At 28.6% G+C, this 26,959-nt stretch overlaps 2 protein-coding genes across 3 annotated transcripts; one reads left to right on the forward strand and one right to left on the reverse strand.

The window, feature by feature from the left end:
• Positions 1 to 4,622: 4,622 nt before the first annotated feature.
• Positions 4,623 to 8,447, reverse strand: LOC113856019 (metal-nicotianamine transporter YSL1-like). Of its 2 annotated transcripts, none has more exons than XM_027487644.1 (6): positions 7,978 to 8,447; positions 7,725 to 7,897; positions 7,164 to 7,258; positions 6,920 to 7,054; positions 6,521 to 6,828; positions 4,623 to 6,062 (listed from the first exon to the last, which is right to left on the reverse strand). In XM_027487644.1, exons 1-6 carry the CDS (start codon positions 8,381 to 8,383, stop codon positions 5,140 to 5,142), a joined length of 2,040 nt encoding a protein of 679 aa, XP_027343445.1. In that variant the 5' UTR covers positions 8,384 to 8,447; the 3' UTR covers positions 4,623 to 5,139. The 2 variants fall into 2 exon arrangements, with proteins under 2 accessions (XP_027343445.1, XP_027343453.1); XM_027487652.1 differs by having other exon boundaries at positions 4,892 to 6,056; positions 6,500 to 6,828; positions 7,978 to 8,318.
• A 13,816-nt stretch (positions 8,448 to 22,263) lies between these two features.
• On the forward strand, positions 22,264 to 25,773 carry LOC113858249. The gene is made up of 2 exons (XM_027490788.1): positions 22,264 to 24,681; positions 24,913 to 25,773. The coding sequence occupies exon 1, from the start codon at positions 22,344 to 22,346 to the stop codon at positions 23,007 to 23,009; it is 666 nt and encodes a 221-aa protein (XP_027346589.1). The 5' UTR covers positions 22,264 to 22,343; the 3' UTR covers positions 23,010 to 24,681; positions 24,913 to 25,773.
• Positions 25,774 to 26,959: the final 1,186 nt, after the last annotated feature.

Consider the following 26,959-nt stretch of genomic DNA (forward strand, 5'->3'; position numbering starts at 1 on the left):
TATAAACAAATCAAAAAGTAAAATATGTCAATTAAGAATGAATAATGTTAATATATTTATAAATTAAAATTATTAAATATTTATATCTAACTATTATGAGAGTTCAATTTAAAATTATTGAATATCAATAGAAAACATTGTTTCTTTTGTCAATTTAACTTACGTTTTGGTTATTTGTGCACATTACACGTAAACAAGTTTAGCGAAAGAAATAGCTATACACACGAGTTTGGGCCATAATGTCTAGTTCTAGTATAAATCAGTCGATTTACTCATCATCCTGTTTATGAATTACTGCCAAATTAATTATTTTTTTCTTTTAAAAAATAAAATTTAAGATAAAATTCGTATTTTAGTCCTTTAATTTTAAGGTAGATTTTAATTTTATTCTTTAATTTTTTTATTTACTTTATTCCTCTAAGTTTTACAAAAATTTTAAATAAGTCTTTTTTTTTTTGTTAAGAACCTTAACTCTGCTAAAAAATTTTATTATTTTATACCACGTGTATTGTACAATACTACTTATCGTTTTTTTCCTTCATATACTTAAAATTTCATCTTCTTGCTACCAACACCAAACACTCACTCTCAAATTTTAAATTATAAATAATCTAACTTTCTAAATACTTATTTCTTATATTTGGTTATTTAAACGAAATTTATTCATGTTCATATTTTTTATTTTATTAATTTTTCATTCTACTATGCCCTCTAAAGTCTTTATTAACAAGAATATCGTATTCCAGAAGCTCAAAGTACAAACTGAAAACAAGGTTCTTTCATAATGCGTTCAGTCTAAAAACATATGAAATGATTATAAATAGCAAGTTGAACACAAACATAAGAATTCTCTCTTGTAGACCTCATAACTCATAATAATTGAAAATACTAGTCAAAAGGAGTTAAGGGTTGCTAAAGCTAAAACGTCATGGCATTTAGAGCAAACTTACTACAAAATAAAAACTCTCTAGAACAGAGGTACGAAAATAGAAGTCTATTTTTTATCACATTCTTAGGCCATCTAAACCTACTTCTTACAAAAATAAAGAAACATGTTATGTTTGTGGAAAGACAGGTCATCATATACTAATATATATATATATATATATATATATATATATATATATATATATATATATATATATATATATAAGGGATGAATCTTCTTACACCGGTGTAAGTTTAAAAACTGTTACACTCAATCTGAGCCTTTTATTTAACTTAAATCTAATGGCTGGTAAAGTAAAAAAATTATAACCTGTTAAATTTAAGTTAAATGAAAGGCTCATATTGAGTGTAAGAATTTTTAGACTTATACCAGTATAAGAAAATCCTGCCCCATATATATATATATATATATAGAGAGAGAGAGAGAGAGAGAGAGAAAGGAAAAGGAATGACAATCCTCCTAAGTCCAAAGCTAACATCGCAGGAAGAGATAATGTGATAGTTGTAATTGTTTATCAAGCCTTTATTGTAGCCAATGTGAGTAAATGGGTGGTAGACTTTCAGTTTACCAGACATATTTATGTTAATGGAAGTGCTTTTTCCTCTTATACTAATATAAGAGAAGGAAAAGAACATCTGAATCTTAGTGATTCTCAAACAGCTAATGTAGTTGGGAAAGGAAAAATTCTTCTTAAGCTCACATCTAGAAAGACTTTGACACTCAATAATGTACTTCTTGTACTGAGCATTAGAGCTAATTTTTATTAGAATTTGACAAAATAATGATGACAAAAAATAATTATGCGTGGGCAAGAGATATTGCGATTAATGACTTTTTTGTATTGACTATTTTTGAAATTATTAATAAGATTGTTTCTTCTATTTATTTTGTTGACTCTTTTAATTTGTGGTATGCTAAATTAGGACACATCAATGTTTCGTATGTGAAAAAAAAATGCAAGAAAATGTTTTAATTTTTAGAATTAAAAATCTATTTTAATAAATGTGACATATGTATTGAAAGTAAAATTATAAAAAAAAATCTTATTTTTCTATACAACTTGAATTTGAATTGCTTAGTTTAATTCACACATATCTAGGAGATTTAAAGCAAACAGTAACTAGAGGTGATAAATAATATTATATAGCTTTTATAGACAAATTTTCTAGATATACCAAAGTATATTTAATTTAAAGTAATAATAAGACTTTTAAGATGTTTTTAATATATAAAGTTGAAGTAGAAAATTAATTAAATAAAAAGATTAAAAGGATTAGATCAAAGTGGTAAATATGTTTTTTTTTTCAAATGAGTTTTGTGAAAAAGAAGATATAATACATGAAATAACTCCTCCCTATTCACTGGAATCTAATAGAATATCATAAAGGAAAAACAAGACCCTAAAAGAAATGATGAATATTATGCTAATTAATTCTTCTGTTCCTTACAATCTTTGGAGTTAAGCCTTATTATTTACCTATCATATAAAGAGTAGGATTTCTTGAAAAAGTTCTAGGTAAAATCCCTATATGATATGGAAAGTTTATAAGCCTAATTTAAGTTATGTTAAAGTGTAGGATATTTAGCTAAAGTTATGTCACTAACCCTAAAAAGAGAAAAAAAAAATAGATTCTAAAACTTTTTATTGCAAGTTTATTGGGTATGTTGAACATAGTGCTACATATACATTTCTTGTTGTACTATTTACTTGATTGTAATTATATTATTGAGACTAAAAATGCTAAATTTTTAGAGCACATTTTTTCTACTAGCTTATTTAGAAGCTTAAATATGAGAAATTAAAAATATTTTTGAAATATACACAAAACAAAAATTGCATTTCTAAATGGTGATTTAGAAGAAATTTATATGCTTCAACTTGAAGGTTATGTGGTTCTAGACAAGTAAATAAAGTTTGCAAACTTTTCAAATATTTTTATGGATTGAAACATGTACCAAAATAATGGCATGAAAAGTTTGATATGGTTTTGATAAGTCATAGTTTTTCCTCAATTGAAGTTGATAAATGTGTGTGTAAAAGAGAAAAATAGTGAATATGTTATTATTTATTTATATGTAGATGTTATGCTTATTTTTTGAGCCTGTGAAGATATAGTTTATAATCCAAAAAGATATCTTGCCTCTAATTTTGATATGAAAGATATGAGTGAAGCAGGCCTAATTTTTTGTGTTAAAATCATAAGGAATGATGATAGTAGAATGCAATCTCAAAAACACTATGTTAAGAAACTTCTTAAGAAGTTTGGATACTTTGAAACTATACTTGTGAGTACCAGTTACAATGGTAACAATCAATTAAAGAAAAACAAAGGAGATCATGTGCTCAGTTTAAATATACTTAAATTATTGGGAGTTATTACATTTAATGAATTTTCTTCAACCTAACATAACATATATTGTGGGTAGATTGAGTAAGTACTTACATAATCCCAAAAATGAGCATTAGACTATGTTAATTAGACTTTGAGAGGTATCATGAAGTATATTTTATATAGTGGATTTCCTACTATATTGGAAGGATACGGTGATTCAAATTGGATCTCAGATTCAAAGGAGACAAAATCCACTAGTGATTATTTATTTACACGTTGAGGTGATGTTGTTACGTGAAGATCAAACAAACAACTATTATTGCAAATCGACTATGAAGTTAGAGTTTATTGCTTGTAACAAGGCTGAGTGATTGAAAAAAATTTTAGCAAATTTTGAAGGTCTATATAGGTAATAACATGTCATTGTTAATTCTACTAACACTAATAATTTTTTTCTTCATTTATGAGAAGTGTTAGATTGGATAGAAAAAGATGTTAAGTTTTAAAGTTTATAATGAATTTTATATCATTTATTTATGAGTGATGTGTATATATATATATATATATATATATATATATATATATATATACATCTTATAAAATTTTTATCATCTATATAAATGTCAAGTAGAGCCGTTTATATGAGGTTAACTCAAGATCTCTAGAGCACTTATGATAACCAGGCATATTCCCCCCTTCATTTTTGTACAGAAACAGTCAATCAAAGAAATAAAAAATATTCCACCCTTGATTATGCAATACAGTAAGAGAGCATTCGAGATACTGTGGAAGTGCTATTGTATGTCTTATGTGGTACAGCGATTGTTTAATTTCAACAAAATCTCGTTGTTTTAGCAATAAAGCGTGGTCGTTTAAAATGTTGAAAAAATAATTATTGAATGTTTTTTTAAAAAAAGTTATGTATTCAAGTAAAAACATGTAATTTAAATTAGTATATGTATGTATCTTAACAATATATTTAATAATTCTAAATTAGTTTTATTAAAATCTGTTTTATTCTAGTTAAAACTAAATAAACACAAAAATATTTTGAGGTTAGATATAATCTTTTTATACAACGTCCTAAACATGATAAAAATATAACAAGACTTTCATGTGAAGATATGTGTCAATCACCATACATAGAGGATGAGGGTTTATATTAATCCACTACTTATAGAGTTAAAGAACACAACTGCCCTAATACTCACGTCATATTTTTGGGAACTAATAAATATTTGTGTGTGTGTGTGATTTTTTTTTTTTTTCAGTAAACACTAAAGTAACTCATACATAATATTATAATAGCAAACTAATTAATAAATATACACAAGTTTTCAATTTTTATTGTATTTATATTTAGCATCGGATTTCTTACACAAGTATATTAAATAACTTCAAAGTTCAAACTAGATAAGGGACCTGCGTGAGAGTTTGAAGTGGGGAGAGAGAGAGAGAGAAATATTCAAAGGAACAGAAGGGAAGGAGAAAAAATAACAAATAAACCCTTCCTTTATTTGGATGATAATACTTTTGTAAAAAGATTTAGTCAAATTACCTGATTAAACTTAAAATGAGATTACAGATGAGAGGGAGTTTGTGAAAACTTCTAAAATTCTTCTACTTTTATCCTTTCCCTCCATTTTTAATAAGTTCCAACAACCTAAGATAATTTTTAATAGTCTTTTCATGCAATACCGTTGTAAATCAACTTACAAACAAAGCATTGCAAGATGAACAACAGATTAAACTTAATTTATCTAAAAGGAAAATTTAGTAAACAATAATAAAAATTTTCTATGCCTAGTGCACCTGATAAATCCTATTGCACATGCACTAACTATGTGATTAATTGTTCTAGGAAGCAAAAAAGTTCATGCAAATAGGAGGATTAATTTTGGCAAGAGCAAGAATGGAAGCAGGGAGAGTCCACAACCCTTCCCCACAAATAAGTCCAGAGGCAGTTGCAGGAATCATGGCCTCTGCCTTCTTTGTGTTAAGTTTGTGCCACACATAAACCACCAAACTCCCTAAGCACATATCAATCGCAAAGTAGGCACCAACCAGAAAAGGTATTGCCACTACCATCGGCAAAGGCATCCACTTCCCAATCCTTTTGGGGCCAAGGTCCCTCACCAAGTTCACCGCCACCGCAAAAGCAAAGAACCCATAACAGAGTTGCAAGCAATGTTGGGGCAATGCCGAGAAACCCTCAACGCCTAAAATCGCCATGTTTCGGTATATTAGTGCGTAAGGAGCTTTGAATTCCCCGTGTGGGTTTCCAACGTCGAATGCCTTGTAGTAAAGGAAGAAGCTCAAGGGAGCTATGATACAACCCAATGCAGTGCCAATTGCTTGGCATATGAACATGGCTCTCGGAGAGGTGCACGTGTAATATGCGGTTTTGAAATCGTGCATCAGAGTGCAAGCCACTGAGACCACAGATTTAACCAGACCGCAACCTACGAGTCCTGCCACTACGCCGTTGTCTCTTCCGCTTATAGCCGCAAGCACGAAAAGTGCAACTTTGCCGTAGTTGTGTGCCATGTTCATGTCAGTGAGGCCTGTTCCGTAGGCATTACAAAATGCTAGGGATGGGGCTAAAACATAAGCAACCACGACGTAGAACCATTTCAGCTGAGGAAACATTAGTGGGATTACAATTATGGAAATGATGGCCAAAACAATGTAGCCAGCCATTCCGATCCACATGGGAATGTTTTCCCTCAAGAAGACTTCCTTTTGTTTGAGTTCTCCAGCTTGCTGCTCATCACCTGTTGCTGCAACCATCAAATGACCCTAAATAAAGTGAGAAATGTGATTGATGATGCTATAACAAAAACAAAGAGAGATATAAAGAACATGAGAATCGAAAGTAAATATGAAATGATTACTTATAAACCTCTTATATAACTAGTCAATAATTAAATAGTAAAATTAATCAAATTTCTTCTGTAAATTAAAATTAATTTATTTTTCTACATTTATTTTAAAAGTTCTTGTATTTAATTTTTTTAAAATTGTAGTAGAAGTTAATTTTAACTTAAAAAAAATATTCATGATTTAACTTAATTAATTTTATAAATATTTATCTATAAGTTTATTTAAACGGGGCTAATGTAATAAATAAAAAGAGATAAAAGAAGTAAAGAATGAGAAAGGAGTGCAAGAAAAAAAACAGTATAAACAGAGGAGGAATGGTAACAATCAACGCAACGAAAGTGGGAACTCGTCTTACCAATTGTTTGGTTATCGGAGTTCTTAATTTTCTCAACTACGCTAAGGATCGAGAAAAGAAGAATCTTGAGGAAGTTGTCTAAGCCATCACCGAGGATGAGAGAAACCGTTAGAAAGACCTTGTAGCCGTACAACGCCTTCATATTAGTCTCATCTAAATTGTTAGGAAACCAATCTCCTTTACGTTGATCGATGAGAGGCCATATAACCCCAAACGAGAGAACGGCTCCGAGTAGTAAAGACAAATTCACGAGGTGGGGGCAAATCATCCCTGCTCCCACGTATGTCATGTTAAAATCGAAATAGAATCTGCAAATTCAAACCATAAACAAATTCAGTGATTATAAAATTGAATTAGAAACCACCCACTCCCAAGAAGCAGTTAATATTCATTCCTTACGTTTGCTTCCACGCTTGCAATCCAAATGTAGGGAACTGTGCAAATCCGCAGCCCTGTGTCCCTGAGAAGAACCACTTAAAAAAACCCCACAAGAAACTCACAGAAAAATACTTCAAGAACCCGCGAACTTGCTTCCTGAAATTAATTCAAAATAATTTTGAGACATGACTAATTATTATGCAGCTTTCACCTATATATATATAACATATTGGATGAGAGAAAAAGAAAAGAAAAAGAATTTTACTTGGCCGTTCTGTCCCCCTGCGTATGGAAACCATTGATGAGAACCGCTGTTGCCAAGCCACTAGGAAACGTCAATTTGAGGTCAACTATCATGATCTGTTCGAGAAGAAGCTTAGATCAATATGATATATTATGCTGCTGAATAAACTTTCTTCCATTATTAATCTGCTGATTTTCATGCTTAGTGCCTAGTGTTTGCTTGAGACCAAGGGAATGTCTATATATATATATATAGACCATTTTGTGTCGTGCAAATTTCCAACATATTCTAATTAAATTTTCTGAGATCGATGTTCAATTCCTTATAAGTAAAAAGATGGGAGGGAGAGAATAGGGAGAGGTAGAAAATTTCCAATTAATTAAATAAGAACATGCAAATCTACATGTTTTATGTATCCGACACTTTTTCTCTCTCTTTGTTGACTATTTATACCGCGAGGAAAGACCTCCACATGTTGCACACATGGGATGCATCATGTATAGATAGGATTTGAGCGATGGATGAGACATCGAAGGCCTAAAATATAAAACGTACGACAAAAGATAAAAAAAAGTAGAGTACCTTTCTGAGGGGAATCAAGATGAAGAGGCCAACAAAGCAAACTACAAAGAGGAAGCCAGTCATCCACCCAAATCCAGGCTCTCTAACAGTATTTGGATTGTTACCGTCAGCTCCCACTCCAGAAAGCTCGTAAGTTTTCTTATTCAATCCCAAAAGATAAGAAGCAAATCCTCCTACAGTTCAAAACACGATTAAATTCATGGGTTATTGTGCAAACATATATAAAATAATAATGGGGAGGGAGTAGGAGAACCATGAACAGCAATGCTATAGCACGAGACAGCACAGGTCTGTATGATGGTGTTCTCTTGGCGGGTGAAGGGCTTGGATGTATAACCAGCCCTGTGAAGCACTTTGGTCCAGCTTCGGACAAACAAGAAGCCAAGAAGAGCAGCAGAGACGTTGAAATTTGGAACGATTCCTGCAGTGAGGTTGAGCTTCATGGCTATTATGCTGTACATGATGCCGATTACGGTGCTCGCCACCAATCCTCTCACCGTAATTTGCTCTCTCCATACTCCCCTTTCCCTACTTCCCTCCTCCCATTCAGTTTCTGGAACCTCACTTTCCACTTCTTTCTCTATTTCCAATTTCTTCTCTTCTCCCATGCTTAGACCACTTGATGAAGAGATCATCTCCCCTTGATTAAACTTGTTCATACACTTGTAGGGTTGCCAAATGATGGAATTTGAAAGAAATGATCAATGGAAAGGTTTCCGCAACGCACAAGCCACACAAATAGCGTGGATATATAGGCAGGCTGGGATCCCAATGGGATAGTTGCTGTCACTTTCCATGATTAGCTGCATAACAGTGTAACAATGGCACTCTTTGTCAACACTATGCTTACAGTAGACTTGAATAGCATTGATGAATTAATTATCAACTGATAACGTCTATTTGTTTGATTAATGAGTTAAAGATATGTTTTGTTTAACGGTTTTTAAATGTGTACTTTTAAACAGTAAGTTTTAATTAAAAATAATATTATTTGACATTATTAATATATTCAATTTGTGATATTTTATAATTTTTTAAATATTAAATAAAATTTTTATTTTATTCGTAAATATTAAAAAAATATTTCTTTAAAGACATAATGGTAAGTAAACAATAGGTGTTGTTAAATTGTAATTAACTCATGGGTTATCAACAATTAAAATAAACTAATGAATTTTTATGAACAATACAAATATTAATATTTTTTTTACATCAACATTTAAAAAATATTATGTGATTATTTTCAAAATTAATAAATTCTGTAGCTTAAAAAGTTATATATTTTTTAATATATATTAATTAAATTAGATAAAAAAAATTGAAAATTATGTAATAAATTATAAAAATGAAATTCAAATGAAGATTAAATTTTAAAAAATTAAATAACAAATGCAAGAAAAGAAGTTACTTGATGAAATGAAGAAGAGAATAGTTCATAAAAATAGTCTTGTTTAAGATAATTCTGAAAAATATTTTTTAGAAAACAAAATTTTAAATTTAATATATAGAAGTACATAAGAATATTGTTATTCATTTGGAATTTTAGAATTCAATTTGTGGATAAATAAAAAAAATTCATATAACGATCTTATCCAATATTTTAACATATTTTTTTATTCACATCTCTCCTTTTGTCTTTTTTTATCTATTATTTTTTTCAATACAAACACAGTGTTAGATCTACACATGATATTTTCACACAATTTTAACTTCTTCTTTTTTTGTTAGATAAAAACAAACGAATAGACAGTTTCCGCAGCAAACATTATCTTTCTTTTTTCATTTTCCCTTGGACACATACCTCTGTAGGATAATGTGCAGAAAAATAATGTGAAAATTGTTTTCCTTAATTATATTTTTTTATTCCTATAATTTAGTTTGCATGCAATTTTGATTCTCACACTTTGTTCTAAGTTAATTAAGTTTTTTTATTTTAAAAAAATCAAGAAAATTTAGCATATCGATAGAATTTTCTATTTCAAACACCGAAGTTTTTATTATTTTGATCCAAATATATCTGTAAATATATGATGAAATAGGGATATGGAATAATTTTAAGTGTTTAGAAATTAAAAAAAATAGTAAAAACTCAATCACGTTGGAAGAATTTTCAGGGTGTGAGATTAAGATTTGAAAAGGAAAAAAATGAGATTTTTTTTATTTGGATGAAATTTAATTGATTAATTGTTGAAATTCAAGATGTTAAACAGTTTTAATTAATATTTTTTTTTTGTAAAACTTTTAAATTTAAAATGGGAATTTGTGAGGTATAGATATAATAAAATTGATGAAGTAATCAAATTTTCTTAATTTAAAAAATAAAAATACTTAATTTAAAATTCTAAAAAATAAAATTACATATCATTTAACGAATTGAATTAACATACTTTTTTTTCTTGAAAATTTAGAAATAGAAAAATATATGATAAAATATTGTGTGAAGTAGAATACTTATTTTTAACTTTTCCTTTTACTTTTCATTTTAGGACATATTCTCTCCTTCTGTATTTATAACAAGTTGACATAGCACATGGCCTCACTCATATACCCTGATTGACCTACAACCTAACCTCTGTATAATCAATCTTCTCCACTACTTTCAGAAGTACACAATCCAAACAATTCATTTTATAATAAATATTAGTTAAAGTAAAAAAATGAAATTTTGAACAAGAAAAGTGGCTGGTAGAATAAGTATGTACATGAAAAGTAAAATTGAATTAAGTTGAAAATTTGAGGTTTACAGTGGAGACAAATTTATGCTCAAAAAGCCATTTTCTTATTTGAAAATTTCTTTATAGGAGTGTTGCTATACGTTAAATTTTGGTGAGCCTGTTTACAAATTCAAAAAACAAATCTTATTGGGTTCTTGCTTTTCAATGAATGCAATTTTATTTTATTTTATTTGCTAATTCAATGAATGCAAATTTCTATGCTCCTTAGCATATAAATTTAGTATGCTAATTCAATGCTGCAGTTTAGTATGCATGATCAAGTTATGATCCTTCTCACAATCTTTCTTATTAACATAACTTATGCTGATCTTATAAGTATTCGTACTCTTTTAAACACTCCTTTTCAATAAGTTTCTTTATCAAGTGAGGACTCAAATGCTATTTGTTTTTTTAAGAAGATTTGTTAGTTTTCTTAGACCTTAGCATCCGTCTCACATAAGAAAAATGATTGAATAAAGAAATTATTTAAAATATGAGCTAGTAATTATTAATACAATAGAAGAAGATAGGTTTAGGAGACAACCATCATTTTGCATTTTTTGTAAGATATCCACCACCATTTCCATTCATCACCAAGACTAATTCTGATATAAGAATACAAACTTAATGTGCAACCAATATAAATATTATAACCTATTAAAGAAAAATTTCAAGTGCCCTCGTTTGTGTATTCACTATTTGATTTGTTTGATGTTGTTTATATGATATATTAATAAGAACAATTGGGTTCTGTGCATTTATATGGAAACAAGAGAAAACATGATATATTTGCATGATAATTTATTTTGTTAGTGATTGTATAAGCTTATATATTTTTAGTTATGATTACCTATTTGTTAATAAGAAAAAGTAAAATTCCTCAACATCATAAATGGATGATAACACAGTGGGTCTTGATAAAGATGAGTTATAGATAAGTTTATGACTGGAGTTATTGAGTTCATAGAACTTGCTTGTGCACAAGAACAATACTTGACATTGAAAAAATTGAGATGTCTATGTAAAAAGTTCAAATATCCAAAGTATCAATTAGTTAAGGATGTTAAAATTCATATTTGTATGAAAGACTTAATGAGTAATTACTATTATTAGACTAACCATAATGAGCTAGGACTTAATATTCCTGCAATATTTACAAGTGAGTCATACTATGGAAGTAGTAGAGTTCAATAAGACTTCAGTGATTATGAGCAAACGGTAATGAATGCTACCTTAATCTACACTAATTATATCTAATCATAATATGTATAGGTAGACAAAATATTTCTTAAGATAATTACCATATTAGTTTTCACTATTACAAGAGTACACTAAAATAGTCTCTAAGCTAATAAATATAGTCATATTAATCCTTAACATATATAATCGTTAGTCATGTTGGTCTCTAAAACAACTTTATATTTAGTTTAAACTTATTTTGATTTAGATTCATTTATTAATTTCAATGTTTTTTGTTTACAATATAGTATAGGTGTGTAGGAATGATGTGACTTCAACACTTAGTTCAACTAAAGAAGATTTTCTTCTCTTGTGTTAGTGGTTGATATTATTTTATAAATGTGAATTCAAATTATGAAAGCATATTAATTTTTGTAGTTTTTGTTTGAAAGTAATTGTACAATTTTAATTTATTTTATTTCTCACACTTCACACACACCGTCACATATTTAAATTGTAAATTGATTCATTTAACATTAGAACTCTTTAATTGTTATATAAATTTTTATTGTATACTTATTGATTTGAATTAGTTTGTATATTCATGTACAAAATACTGGTTAGCGACAAGTTGTAAAAAATTGGATAGATCAAATCATTAATGTATAGTTTGATTACCTACCATTACATTAAAATTTTAGATAAATTGCTTGCATTGAAATTTGGATAGGTTGTAACATTGCAGTGAAATTTGGATAAGTTGTAAACATTGGAATAGAAAACGTAAGTTTGACATTACTCTTTAGCCCAACAGTTTTATAAATTTAATATTTCAAACATTGGCTTAAACCTGACCGTTGACAAGTTTTAATAATGACAAAGATTTTACCCATACATGTATTTTGATAATTATCGATAAATAATTTTTAATGTGTGGATGAGATTTTCAACCTACTCCAGACAACACCCACACGTATATAAAAAATAAATATGATTATATAGCTATATATATTTTTTAATTTTAGTTAAAGTTTGAAAGGTCTTTAAATTTTTTAATTGAGCTAATTGTTGTACATATTTTTTATTGTATTATTCTTTTGTAATGAATTTAATTTTATAAAGTCAATTCTTTTATTTTATTAGTTCATTAAAAAAAGATAGTTTAGCATATTTTATTCAATTAAAATACAAAAACAATTCGAATATAAATATATATACTCATCCCATATAAATATAAAATGCTCAGATTACTATTCACATAAATATAAATTTTAACAAAATTTTATAAATAAGTACAAATATAATAATACTTTAATATTATTTTCCCTTATTAATTCTACTTATTACCATCTGCATGCAACTGCGTATTATTGTAAGACCAAACAGAAGTAATTTTTGACATGATGTATCACAAATAACCAAGGAGGAGAATAATTGGAATGTTCAGTTGTTAAAAAATTAATTTTGATATATTTTTACTGGAGAATATTTATACTATTATCGAATTAAGATTAATGAATTATTAATAAATCGTGAAATTTATAAATTAATTTAAAATTATATTAAATATAATGAAAATTAAATTACTTTCAATCATAAATTAATTATAAAAATTACATCAATGAAATTTCTAAATAATTAATGAACCATGAATTTTAAAATTATATTCAACATTTGTAGTCTTTTCCCAGATTGGTGGGGTGCTCAGAAGTGAACACGTGACGTGATTTGGAAGTTTTGGCAATACATGATTTCGAGGCCTATTGTCTGAAAGCGGAAGCCATAATCTCCATCCGTAGACACGGGTCATCCACGGCGGTATATTTTTTCCGGTTGCGACAGAAATTGGAAATAACGATTTATTTGCTTAAATGAAAATAAAAAATAATAATAAAATTTTTTAGGTAAAATTAATTTAAATAAATTTTTTAATTTAAACAAATTTTACATATTTATTTAAGTGAATTTTGTGTACTTGAGAAAAGAAAAAAAAAAAAAAGAGAAGAGAGAGAGAGGGGTAAGTATAAGAGTGAAGTAAGGTGAAGATAAGAAGAGAAAGAGAGAAGTTGTGTATGAAGTAGAAGGATTAGAAGAATTGAGTATGAGAGGAAAAGAAACATTGATAAGTATGGGTTCGTTTTTTATCTTTTTAAGGCTCTAAACAAAATAGGAAATTAGGTTCATTTAAAAAAAATATAAAATATAATAAAAAGATAAAATTATATGCCAATAATTTTATTAAAATAATATGTCTTTTATAAGTGAATACAATTTTTTTTAATAAAATTAAAAAAAAACTATTCTTTTATTTAAACAACTCTTACGTTATAATTAACTAAAAAATACAAAAAAATTATAAAAAATAGATTGTATGAGCATTTTAAGATGTAAAATCATTAATGATAATATTAACATCAATGTTTTCTAAAAATTCCTTCTCGATCGATAAAATTACAAAATCATTCAACCGTTCTTGTGTCATTGATGATCTTAGATATGTTTTGATTAACTTTATCTTTAAAAATATTCTTTCAACTAATGCTATAGTATCTGGGACTGTAAAAAAAATCCATAAACGATTAAAATATTTGGATAACAATATGCAGATTTAACAAACGCAAGAACTGTTTAATTTTTAAAGAAAATTAAAATTCTCTATGAGTTTTAATAGTAAGAAGAGTGAAATTTGAGAATTAAATGAAGTTGAGTTTAGAAAAGTCAAGGAGTTGACTATGTTTATGGCAAGTAAGATGCAAGAAATTAAAAGGTTTTTTTTATTTTTTTTCAACTACAAATTGTAATTAAGAGTTAGAATTTTTCTTCCATGTGAAAGCAAAACACGGTTTTTACTTTAGGTCCCTTTCAAGCTTGTGCCTTAGACAGTCGCATTTCTAAACTACCCTCAAGGTTAGGTCTGGATACAGAAATTGAGGAAAGAGTGTAGATATGGAGAAAAGGAGAGGAAAAAAATTAGAAGAGAAGATGTAACATTTGCTTAAACTAAAAATATTAACTTGAGAGAATCTATAAAATTAACTTAAGCATCACAAAATTTGTTTAAGCTAATTTTGTGTAAAAATAAATTTTATGATATATCTCGCTACAACATGATAGAATTCGGATCATATATTTTTACGGTGAAATTATTAAACTGTAACTATGTTCAATTCACTAATCTGGAAAATTAATTTATGAGTTGACTTATTAAATTAAATTTTTTAAAATAATTATATTTTCCAAAATAAAAATTAAAAATATTTTAAAAATTTATAATTAATGATCAATATTATTAAGTATTTTTTGAATTATCAAATATTTTAATATTTATATTATTTATATATTTAATTTTTATCATTATTATTGATTTGTAAATTTTAATTTTAATTAATTATAATTAAATTAATAACTCGTGGGTTAACTTGACTTGTGAATCGATTCGTATTAATTAATAGGGTGGAGAGATGTGAGTAAAAAAGCTAAAATGATGAGTTAATTTTTCAATAATGTGACTCGCTAAAAGCCTACAATGTGCTAAATTGGTTCACAGAATCACAGGTGTAAACATATTTTAACAAATATAGATAGATTATTTGACAAAAACACTTCAATTATTTTAACTTTGGATTATACTTAATTGTTTGAAAAATATATGCACGCTTTCCTTAATAACTAATAATATATTAAATTTGTTAATATATTAATTTTTACTTTTTACTTTTTAAAATATTAATTTTAAATATATTTATTTAAAATATAAATTTATGTTCTTTTCTCCCCTTTTTCCCAAAACTTCTTTCCCAAACAACCGCAGAGTAATAAGTTAAAGAGACATGAAATGTAAGGAGAAGGGTATAATCTCTGTTCACATGCAAAAGAAACACACCTCTACTCTCTTCTCCCAATTAGTATTTCTCTGGACAAAAAAAATTAAATTTAATATAGTTTATTGTTCTAACAAAATAATTATTCTTTATTGTAAAATATTTTTCTTTTTAAAACATGTGTTACGTGATGGAATTGCTTCAATTAAAGAAAAATTAATTATATTTGAAAAAAATTATAATAATTAAAATCAGAATTTTTAAAAAACTTAAAAGAAAACTATACATATATAACAGTTATCAATGGTAATTTATGGTTTCAAAGTTTAAAAATAAGTGTAGAAAGAGTATGATAAAACATTTAAGCATATCAAATATGAAAAGTTTATGGTGCATCAATAACCAAATAAAATAAAATAAGATTCTGAAAAATGTATTAAAAGAATTGAAGTAACATTAAAGAAAAGAACAAGATCAAATATGAAAACTTTACGGTACATCAATAATCAAATAAAAAATATATGATTGCGAAAAATGTATTAAAAAGAATTGAAGAAACATTAAAGAAAAGGACAGTGGTTTTTAATGAAAAATAATCAATTGGTAGAACTTTTAATTTTTACTTATATAACAATACATATTTCACTAAAAAAAAAAGAGTATGTTTATTTTGATTTTGAAAAGAAGTTTTCTCTTTTTAAAAACTAAAAACAACTGTATTTTTTATTTTTAAAAACAAAAAATTTAAAAATTAAAATAAATATGCTTTAAGTCTTTTATACGGTTAATATATTTTAATTAAAATTTTAATATATTTTAATATTGGAGAACTTCGTTACGTTATTTCATCCAAGGTTTAGTTTTAGTCAAAGTCATCTGTACGTAACGACAAAAGTTGACGCGCTAAAATACAACTCGTCCAAGTTGGGATGTCCGTGGACTAAAAATTGATGTGCTTGCTCCAAAGTCAAGCGGTGTCGATAAAAATCATTTGGAGTTCCTGATTGAAGTCGTTTAATTACTTAAAAATAAAACGTAAGAGATTAGAAAAAATTATAAATGTTAGTTTTTAAAATTGAATTTAAATAATTAAATTAATTATTTTTTGTTAAAATTATAAAATATACTAAATTCTTTTTATCAATAAAATTTTTTATTTGAATTATTTAAAATTAATGTTAAAAAAAATTTGATTTTAAAATTAATCTTAAAACAAATAAATGATGAAACTAACCTTTTAAAAAAGTAATATTTTAATTGATGATATTATCTAAAGAAGTAGATTCTGAAATTAGATTTTGAGACCAAAGGTATAAAAACTTAAGAAAAGAGATTATTAAAGAGTGCATTATATGAAACTTAAAGTAATATTAGTATTAAAAAATTTTACAACTTATAACGTATTAAAGTAACTATGATGTTCAATAATATTATAAATTGTTATACTTATTTTAATTAATAAATTAATTATTTAATTATTTATTATATAAAAATTTTAAAAAATTTAGATTAATTAATGAAATAATTATTGAATTAATTTAAAATAAATTATAAATTATTATATTGATAAGATAAATTTTTTAATTTAATTAATAAATTAATTATTAAAAAGTAAATTTTAAAAGATAAGATATTTAATTAATTTAAAAATAAAATATTATTTAACTTAAAATATTTATATAATATGAAACCAACAATAAGTTAAGTACATATTAGCCTCAACGATTTATGGCATACACTATATATTTGATCAATTGAATTTTTATAATCTTATTTCCTCTCATTCTTAACTCATTAATCCTCTTTTGTGCTTAATTGATTTGAATTTGATCATTTTATGATATTTGAATTTTATTTGTACTTTATTTAATTTTTCTAGTATTTGACAAATTCTGATACTGTTGTGGTTTCTGGACCATATCTTGAGTTGTAGAACTCATTTCATTGTAATTCTTGATTTGTAGGAAAGCTAAGAGAAAGCTGCACAATTTTTATGAGATGTCAGAACCCAATTCTGATGATAAGAAGCTGAAACTAGGCCTAAAAAAAGTCAAAATGTTGTACTCGCAGTTTATAATCTTGGTGTAGTATTTGGGCCATATCTCAGTCCACAGATGTCCGTTTAAGCCCATTCTAGTTGCGTTTTGAAGCTAACATCCAGGGCTACAATTTATCTTCATATCAGAAATCAAATTGAATAGATCTTCATGGCCAAAAATAACACACAATATCTTCACGGATTCAGCATAGATGCTGGGCAGCAATTACAAGCATAACTTTCCCTCCAAAATTTAAACTTGAACAAATAAGGATTCCAGAGACAGCTATTGAGTAGAGGATTAATGTAATTGAATAAATATTAATTAGTTTTTACGTTTTGACCCTTAAGAGCCTGTATTTAAATTTAGGGCAGCAAGCTGTAAAAGGGTTGGTTGAGACGTTAAGAGATTAGGTTTTATGTTTTAGGGTTTTTGTTTTCTTCTCCTTTTTCTCTTCCGTTTTTACCTTTTGTTTTCCTCCATTAATGGAGGCTTAGACTTTCATCTAGTCCAAGGATTGAAAAAGAGATGAGACACTCTTGAGAATCGGTTTCGCAATTTATTCAACAACAAATCCGGTTTCATCTCTTCCTTCTCTATCCTTTTGCTAATTATGATTTCGAATTGAAGTTCTTCGTTTGGATTAATAATTGTGTAGTTGTTTGATTACATATTATTCGGTTGATGTATGCAATTAATTCTTGAAGGAGTGTGAATTAGATTTTCAAGTTTGAGATCTAAGATTATTGGCATTGGTGAATTAAATTAACATAAATCGATTAGATTCTAGAGGTTTCTGAACTTTGAGCGAATTGTGTGTTAATTGAATGCATGAGGGTTCTCGTGTGGATGCTTAATTTGAATTGAGGTTTCATTCGAATTTAATGTTAATCACTAATTTGTTGGTTGATGCATCTTCTTGGAATCCGGTGATAGAGTGGTCGTAGTTTTTCTAAATTCTTGGATTAGAGTTTTTAATTCTTGTTAACTTTTTATTCTAATTAGTATTATTCTATAAATCAAACCCCCTCTAATTTTATAATCGTATAACGTTATCATCGTTGGGAGACGACTCGGATTGCACCTCTTACTATATAATTCTTATGCAATTTGATTTTTATTAATTTGTTCGAGTGCAACACTCGCGATCAAATAACATTATAAATTGTTACATTAATTAAATAAATTAATTTTAATTTTATTAATAAAATAAATTATATTAAATAATAAAATAAAAAATATTTAAGATAATATATTTTAATTGATTAATAAAATATATAATTTAATAGAAATAAATCTTGATTCAAATTTAGAATAATTTTTTTACATTTATTTAATAATTTAAAAGAGATGATTTTAGAGAAGAAATTTTAATTGATAATGCATAAACATAAGATAATGTAAGTACCTTGGCTGTGAGTAAAGATGGAGTGCACCAACCACTTAGACACTTAGTGAAGGGTCGCGAATGGTAGTGAATTTTGCGAGACGTGCTCTATATACGTCTCTGATACCTCTAATCTCCTACTATATTATGTCCTCTAAACAATCACCAAGACTTCTAGTAGTGCCTCACCATAAGTTGGTGTCTCTACAAATTTTACTGTCTCGAAGCAATAGTAGATGTTGAACTAGGCTAATGAAATATCTTGCATGTCTCCACCAAGCTGGAAGTGGACTCGAAGCTCTTTTAGGTCCTCCACCTGGTGTTTAGGTGTTACATAACTAAGGAACTCCAAGACTAACTCTTTGTTTGCAGGGAACCTCATTGACTAGACTTTCTCCCATCCAATAGCAGTGATGAAGCATGCGACCCCCTCCCACAACCCACAAGACTACAAGGTTTCCTCATCTAGGTGTTAGTTGGCCTAAACTCAAAGGGTAGGAAAGTTTGGAATTTATGTCGATGTACATCATTCCTAAGTACAATGGGGTAAGCATTTGTTCTAGAGGAAGACCCTAAGTAGAATGGGATCTCTTTGGTGTCATAACTTGAAGAATAAATAAATCTAGGATCAATGGATAACATAGGACACATAAAGGTAAAGACATGGTTTCTGGAAGTGAAGCACGATCATGCTAATAATTATGCACTCTTGTGCTTATTTACATTGTACCCTCCCAGAGTTAAAGACATGACTTCTGGAAGTGAAGCATGATCATGCTAATAATTATGCAAGGTCATGCTACACATGAAGCACGATTGTGCTTATTGCATAGTATCTAAATAATCTAGAAATGCAAGAAAAATCAATAGTCTAGGGTTCCAAGCATGCATGTTTCTAGTCCTCCTATGAAAAGCAATAAAGAACATACCTTAAGCTACAATAACCAATAATACTAAGGAGAAAGAGAAGAAAAATCTTTAGAGTTTGGGAGTACTTGGGAATGCAAGGGTATGTTATGCACCCCTTGTTGCACCCCTATCCTTTTTATTTTTGAAAACTCGCGGAAAAGCACGACCATGTATGTGTAAAATAGGTAGATAAGTACATAGGTGCTTCAGGAGGTGCAAGGTTGTGCATGTTGTCACGGTCTTATAATCCTATCTAGCAAGTATACTAGGTAGTTCTAATAAGTAATAAAATTTAGAATTATGTGTTTCGAGTATCATTTACATGGATTGATTTATAAGATCAATAACTATTTGAGCTAATCGAATTTTGAGATGTTTTGAACATTTGAAGAACTAAAGCAATAAAGTGCATAAAATAAAAGGTAACAGCAATAGAGCAAAAGATTTAAGAAATAAGATGATTAATTAAACAAAGTTAGGGTTGATTTCACCAATTTGTTAATTGCAAAATTGAATGTGATATAAACTCTAAGTTCTTAATTGATTGATGATCAATTTCACTAGGTTAATCAAAGTTCAATTAACTACCCTAATTTCTTAGGTGTAAATCAATCAAACATTGTATTAGGTATTAGAAATTAAGAGATCACAAGATCATGAATGGTTATTCCTAAGATATCAATAACCTTGATATTTAATTCAAATTTGATAAATTAACTCAACTTCCATTGATGAAAACTCTCTAAGTTCAATTCAATTGAATGGTTAATCCAAGAATTATAAAGAATTAAATGTTCAATACAATCAAGCTCCTAGAATTCAAATCCAGAATCAATTTACAAGGTCCAGATTGGATCCATCAATCCCTAACCAAAGCAAATTAGAACATGATTATAAAAGAAAGAAAGAAAGAAAGAAAAAGTAGAAGATAAGGTATAGAAAATCATCATGATTCCAAGTCCTAAGCCTAATTCCTCAAGGATTAAGACTTGAAATTTGCCCTCAATCCTCTTTCAACTCTATAAGTGTAGGAAAGTAAAAAAAATAAAAAGAGAAAAGATACTTTTAATTCTAAGTTTCTCGCACTTCTGACGTGATCATTTTTGGTGCCTAGTGTTAATGCATAACTTCTTCTCAAATAACAACATTATGAAACACTTGCTTTCTGAACTGAAAGTGTTAACTTGCAGCTTCTTCTCTTTTATAGTATGACCTATGTAACTTATAGTATGACTCTAATTAACGATTTAATGTAATGATAGTTAAATATAAAATATAGAGTCATTGAGGTATAATTGTAAATATAATTATAAGGAAACCTCCCCCTCTTCCTTCAGATAAATAAGAAATAACAGAACAATTGTCAAATAGAAATTACAATATTCTCTATTATTCAGACTATTACTTTCATGGTATCCAATGATCTCACAATAATTGCAAAAAGAACTTTCTCTCAACCATTGAAGATGAGATAAAAGAAAAAGAAAACGTTAAAAAAAATACCAAAGACTTAACAACATTAGAAGGTAACATAAAAAAAATAATGGATTTAGAAGTCAATGCTTTTCCGATTCTTGATTATGTGAAAACTATATTCTTGTGAGAAGTACGAAATTTAAGATCAATATGAATGCTAATTTCATAATAGTTATATCAAAATAAAAATTATATAATAAATTAAAATCTAATAAGACAAAAAATTTGTTTTAAAAAAATAAGATGCATAAAAATAATTTAAATTATTTGATAAATTTAATTGTTTTTATCTTTATTCTTTTACAAATATTTAATAAAAAATTATCAAAACAAAGTTTTGATGAGATATCAGAATTTAGGCCCCGACCACCGGCTATTGCTATGTAGTATGTACCATTCAAATATTTTATATTTTTTATTTATATTTTATTTTTTTAGGAAAATAAATCTAAAAGTAGTTGTCACATGCCATCCCGTCTTCGAAGCAAAAATGACCCACAGAAACAGGAATCAGTTGCAGTTTGGGATGAAGAAAAATTGCGAAAGAAGCAATCTCATAAGCTGCAAATTACCGTATTTTTTTTCCATAAAAATACGCCCATCTCCAATGACGTGGCAAACATACCATAAGTATAAAAACTAAAATAAATTTCAAAAATAAAAACTAATATTAAATGTCAAAAATAATTTTATCTTCATTTCAATTTTAATAAATAATAAAAATTCTGCATATAATTTATATAAGGATAAAATTAAACATTTTCATATAAAATTAAAAAGTAGTAAAAATAATAAACATAGAACTAAATTGATAATAAAATTTAAAATAAATGATAACAATTATAATTGAAAAAAAAGGTGGTTTATCAATATACTCAGCATAATCCGCTTCCCACTGTGAAATCCGCGTGCTTTGGGTCTCAAGTTGAAGCACGCGGAATGATTACAACAGCAGCAGAAAACTATGGGCGGGGCTCTTAAAAACTCGGTGCCATTTCGCTTCCAAACAGAACACCACAAAACAGATAAAGAACACAATTTCCTTCCAATGTTTCCATCTTCTGATCATAAGTTCTAACCATTTCGCTGCCAGCATGTGCTGCCCAACCCATTATCAATCCCACTCAAACTCGTTCACTGTCACAGCTTTCTTCGTACGCTTTCGGACTTCAACTTGGGAATCCAAGCTAAGTCCCTTACCTGATTCCCTCGCTCTAATCCTCTCTCTTCCTCCTTATTCGCTTTCTCTCACCCGGATTCGCCAAGCCAAAACCCAAGGGCATGTAATTTTCGGGAGCAAGCAAAGGGTGCGGGCTACAACCCAAGCAATGAATTTCCAACTCCACGCTGGGGAAACCAAACTGTTGAAGGGAGTAATCAGAAAACACGATCGGAATAATTGGAGATTGGAGTGTTGTAAGTGGGAGCTTCCCATTTCCTTGTCAATTTCGGAGGTGGAGCTATTGGTTGCCTTGGATGGAGTGGAGCCAGTAAGAGAAAGGGTTGTCGTCAAGAGAAATAACAAGTTGGAGGACATTCCGGAGGAAACAGAGCTTCCTAGTGATAACAGTGCTGATGCGAATGCGGAAGTTGAAGAAGCGCGCACCAACTTGGAAATGGATTTGGAAGTACTGAAGTGGGCGATGGATGTGGGAATTTGGGTCCTCTGCCTCGGTTTTGGTTACATGCTTTCCAGAGCTTCCAAACCTAACATTCGCCCTCCACGACGCATTTTTGACTTGTATCATCTTCTTTCTTGAAACATTTTGACATTAACGTAGATAAACAAGGTAATTGTGATTATAACGTGAGTTTAGATAAAAATTATGTATTTATTCTGAATTATGATTATAAACATATAGTTTCGTATATTTGATAAACGGATTTATTTTATATATTTTTTCTCAACACGATATTTAGAGCTTAAGCGAAGAGTCGACAAATCTAAGTTATGCATTCTTAATCTGTTGGCAATTTTTTTTTTTCAATTAAGTAGGTCACAACAATAAGAATATTAAAGGTAAAAAATAAAATAAAATCTCTATATAGTATTATAATATAATAATACGGTAATTTCTTAAATAGAAAAAATAATGCAAACACTTAATCAGTTAAGGGAATATAGAGAGAAAAAAATAGTAACAGAAATATCTTTTAAAGTTCTATAGAAAGAAGAGACCAGTTTTACCAAATTTTTTATTTATCTTTATTATATATTAATTTTATTTATTATAAGAATTCTTTCAATGATTCATTGATTTTTTTTTTATGCATACGCTTTTACGTATGATGTCATTTTCTTCACCATTTTCTCTTTTTTTAACTAACTCATCATTCTTATTCGTTTTTTTGTATAATAATTTTTTCTCTCCCATAAAAAATAACCTTATCTTTAAAATTGAAGTTTAGGTAATCTCAAGTTAATAAAAATATTTGTATACTCGTGGTCTTGGTTGAATCTAGTCCACCCCATTGTATATGTTAATCTTCGCACATGATAATGCTGGAATTCAGAACCTTGTTTAGTTGAACTACAGGATCGAACTCATTTATAAGTAGAAGAAGTGGTAGATAAGCTTCCTTATGATCACTTTTACATTTCTTCAGCAAGAACACATGGAAGAGAGAGCGAATTTTAGTTGAAGTAGACAATTGTAACTTGTAGGCCATTGAACCAATGCATTGAATTATGGTAAAAAGACTAAAGTATTTAAGTTCTAGCTTTTGATTTCTTCTAAGTATCACCGAATGTTGTGTGTAAGATTGTAGTTTCACTATCACCAAGTCACCTACAACAAACTCCAATGGAATGTGTTTTATATAAGATGTTGAGCTTTAAGTAAATGAGTTTTTAACTGACTGAGGGTCATGTCTCTCTTGTAGCATCACCCATAAGGAAGGAGAGTTCGTATAATCTAGTTGATACTTAGTGATTGTTGGTGGTTCTCTTTCATAAGCTGCTATGAAAGGAGTCATTCCTATGTTGGATTGAAAATGAGCTGTTATACCATAATTCGGCCCATGGAAGCAGTTTACTCCATTCCTTCAGGTTATCCATGTAATGCCTTGAGTTTTGTAATTCTTTTATGATAATTATACATATGTGTATATTGTGATTTTGATGTGTATTTTGATTTATGCTAGTGATATAGATGTGTATATTGATATGTTGTGGTTCAAATGTGAATATTTGCCAGTAAATGGACTGAACATGCTTGAGATTATAGGCTAATGTGTGCTGCAGGAACATTCTCGTTGTAGCAAGAAGGTAATGGGCAAGTAGTCGTGTTTCTGTTGCGTTCTCATATTCTATAAAACAAAGTTATTCATTTGGTTGATTCAGATGAGATTCTAGCTATGGGATTCCTTTATGAGGAAATGGAGCGAGCTAAATATGAAGATAGCAAAGGCCTTCAATGAGAGTAAAAGAAGGTAAATAAATTATTAAATTTAATTAAAAATTTTAGTTATTTTTGTTTAAAAATTAATTTTATTTTTTCATATATTAATTATCTCCCTCTGTAGAATGTCATTATTAAAAGATGAGACAATCAACTCCATAGGCCATTACATGCTGCAGCCTATTACCTCAACCTTTTTTACACTACAATCCTGGTTTTAAAGCAGATTTTGAAATTAAACATGAATTATATGATTGTATAGAAAGGATGGTAGAAAATGATGAAGAAATGACTAAAATTGATGCTTAACTTGAAGATTTCAAGGCAAAAAAGAAGTTTTTTGGTGGCAAGGCAGCCCTAAATGCACTTAAAACTAATATCAAAACTCCAGCACAATGGTGAGAATCTTATAGAGATGGACATCTAGAGCTTCAAAGATTTGCTATTCGTATATTGAGCTTGACATGTAGCTCCTCTAGATGTGAGCGTAATTGGAGTGCTTTTGAGATGGTAAAATTTTAAAACTATGAGAAATTGCATTCTTTTTCTTTACCTATTTAGCAAATAATCAATTGCATTTATATATTTTTTAGGTCCACACAAAGAGACGAAATCGTTTCAAACAAAAAAATATGAATGATGTTGTTTATGTGATGGCTAACTCAAAATTAGCCAAGAAAAAGACATCTAGAAAAGCTATGGACTTTAATCTTGACGATCTTTTATCTGATGATGAATGGATTATGGGTAATGAAAGTTCATCCAATGCTGATGATTTAGAAGTTGATGACTTATTGGACTTGGATTTGAATCCAAATGAACACTTGGGTCAAGTTGGAAATGATTCCAATGATGCTAATGATGATCCTGTAAATTTAGATGATTGAGAGATTCTTACTTTTGATGATGACCTTGATAGAGTTGGAGATGAAGAAAATGAAGATCAAATAGAAGATGATTATTATGATCAAAACTTGAATGATTTGTTAGAATAAGGAATACCAATCTTGGACACTTTGACTAGTTTGTTTTTACTTTAGTACTTTTTTGAGTTTTATGTGTAATTGACTTGAGAACATATTTATTGTCATTAATGTTTGAGTTGTGATTGTCTTTTATGAACTTAAGACTATTTGTTCCTTATTTATCTTCTTTTTTGTGTGCATTTATATGTTTAAATATAGTTTTATACATTAGGTAGGATCTTATGGTCCATTCTAGAATTCCACGAGTTACGTGTTTTTCTTTCCTTTTCGATCCTAAGTAGGATCTCGATTTTGACTACCTTGATTAAAACCTTCCTCTTTTAACTTACTCTAGGCCGTTTAAGGCTATAGGCTAAGGTGCCTTAGAATTCATCCAGCCGGCCACCAAACTTGTCATGTCACTACACTCTGGTCCAATGAAAATGCATGCAAATTGAAAGAAAAATCCCATCTAGATTTCCTATTGCCATTCTCACTCTTATCAAGGAGTAAATGTAACTGCCCAACTTAGATACCTAAGGTATGAGAATGTGTTTAGATATTTTAGGTAACCTTATATTTGCTCCTAATTATGTAGCTATGATTGTGATTACCGTTGCTAATATAAATCTACAGCCTGTAGTGTAGTTGAAACACACGGAATTCATCATATGCTTTCTCAGTTTCTCACATCTTAACAGATATAATATTCATGCAGATTATGTTGCACATGTGCATGTCATGGAAACCTTTCTGTCTTCTTTTTTTAGTTAACCTCGAGGGTTTTGTGACTCTGCATCAGCAAGGAAATCTTTTTCTCCCATCCTGTAGTGTAGATGGTCTCATGTTATTTCAAAAATAGCATATTTGCATGAATATTTTTTCTATACTAATTGAACATAATGTGTTGTATGACTAGGGTCTAATGCTCTCAGTTTAAACCAAATTTTCTGTTAAATAGGTTGATTGACTAAGGTCTAATGCTCTCAGTCTAAACTAGATTTTCTGTTAAATAAGTTGATTGATCTTGTAATGCTTTGTCTCGTTGATTCTGAATTCATAGTAGCCTTGGTTCTGTTTAAATCATGAAGCAATGCCTGAATAATTGCTCTGGTTTGTGTTACAATATGAGAACGGTGTATTTTCTTCATTTTTTTTATGCTCTCGGCTGGTCTCATTTGTGGAAAAGTTATGGTATCTTATCATTTTGAATAATCTGCAGGCCAATTATAATATGTGTATATTCTCTGGTTATTCTGTTTCTGCTTGTTAATATTGGTCCAACCTCACTTAAGTGAAGATGTAATACACCAAAGCATCACTTAAAATATGCATGACGTTGTC

The sequence above is a fragment of the Abrus precatorius genome, unplaced genomic scaffold, assembly GCF_003935025.1.
Source record: "Abrus precatorius isolate BTA unplaced genomic scaffold, Abrus_2018 Scaffold1, whole genome shotgun sequence".
Classification (NCBI taxonomy): Eukaryota; Viridiplantae; Streptophyta; class Magnoliopsida; order Fabales; family Fabaceae; genus Abrus; species Abrus precatorius.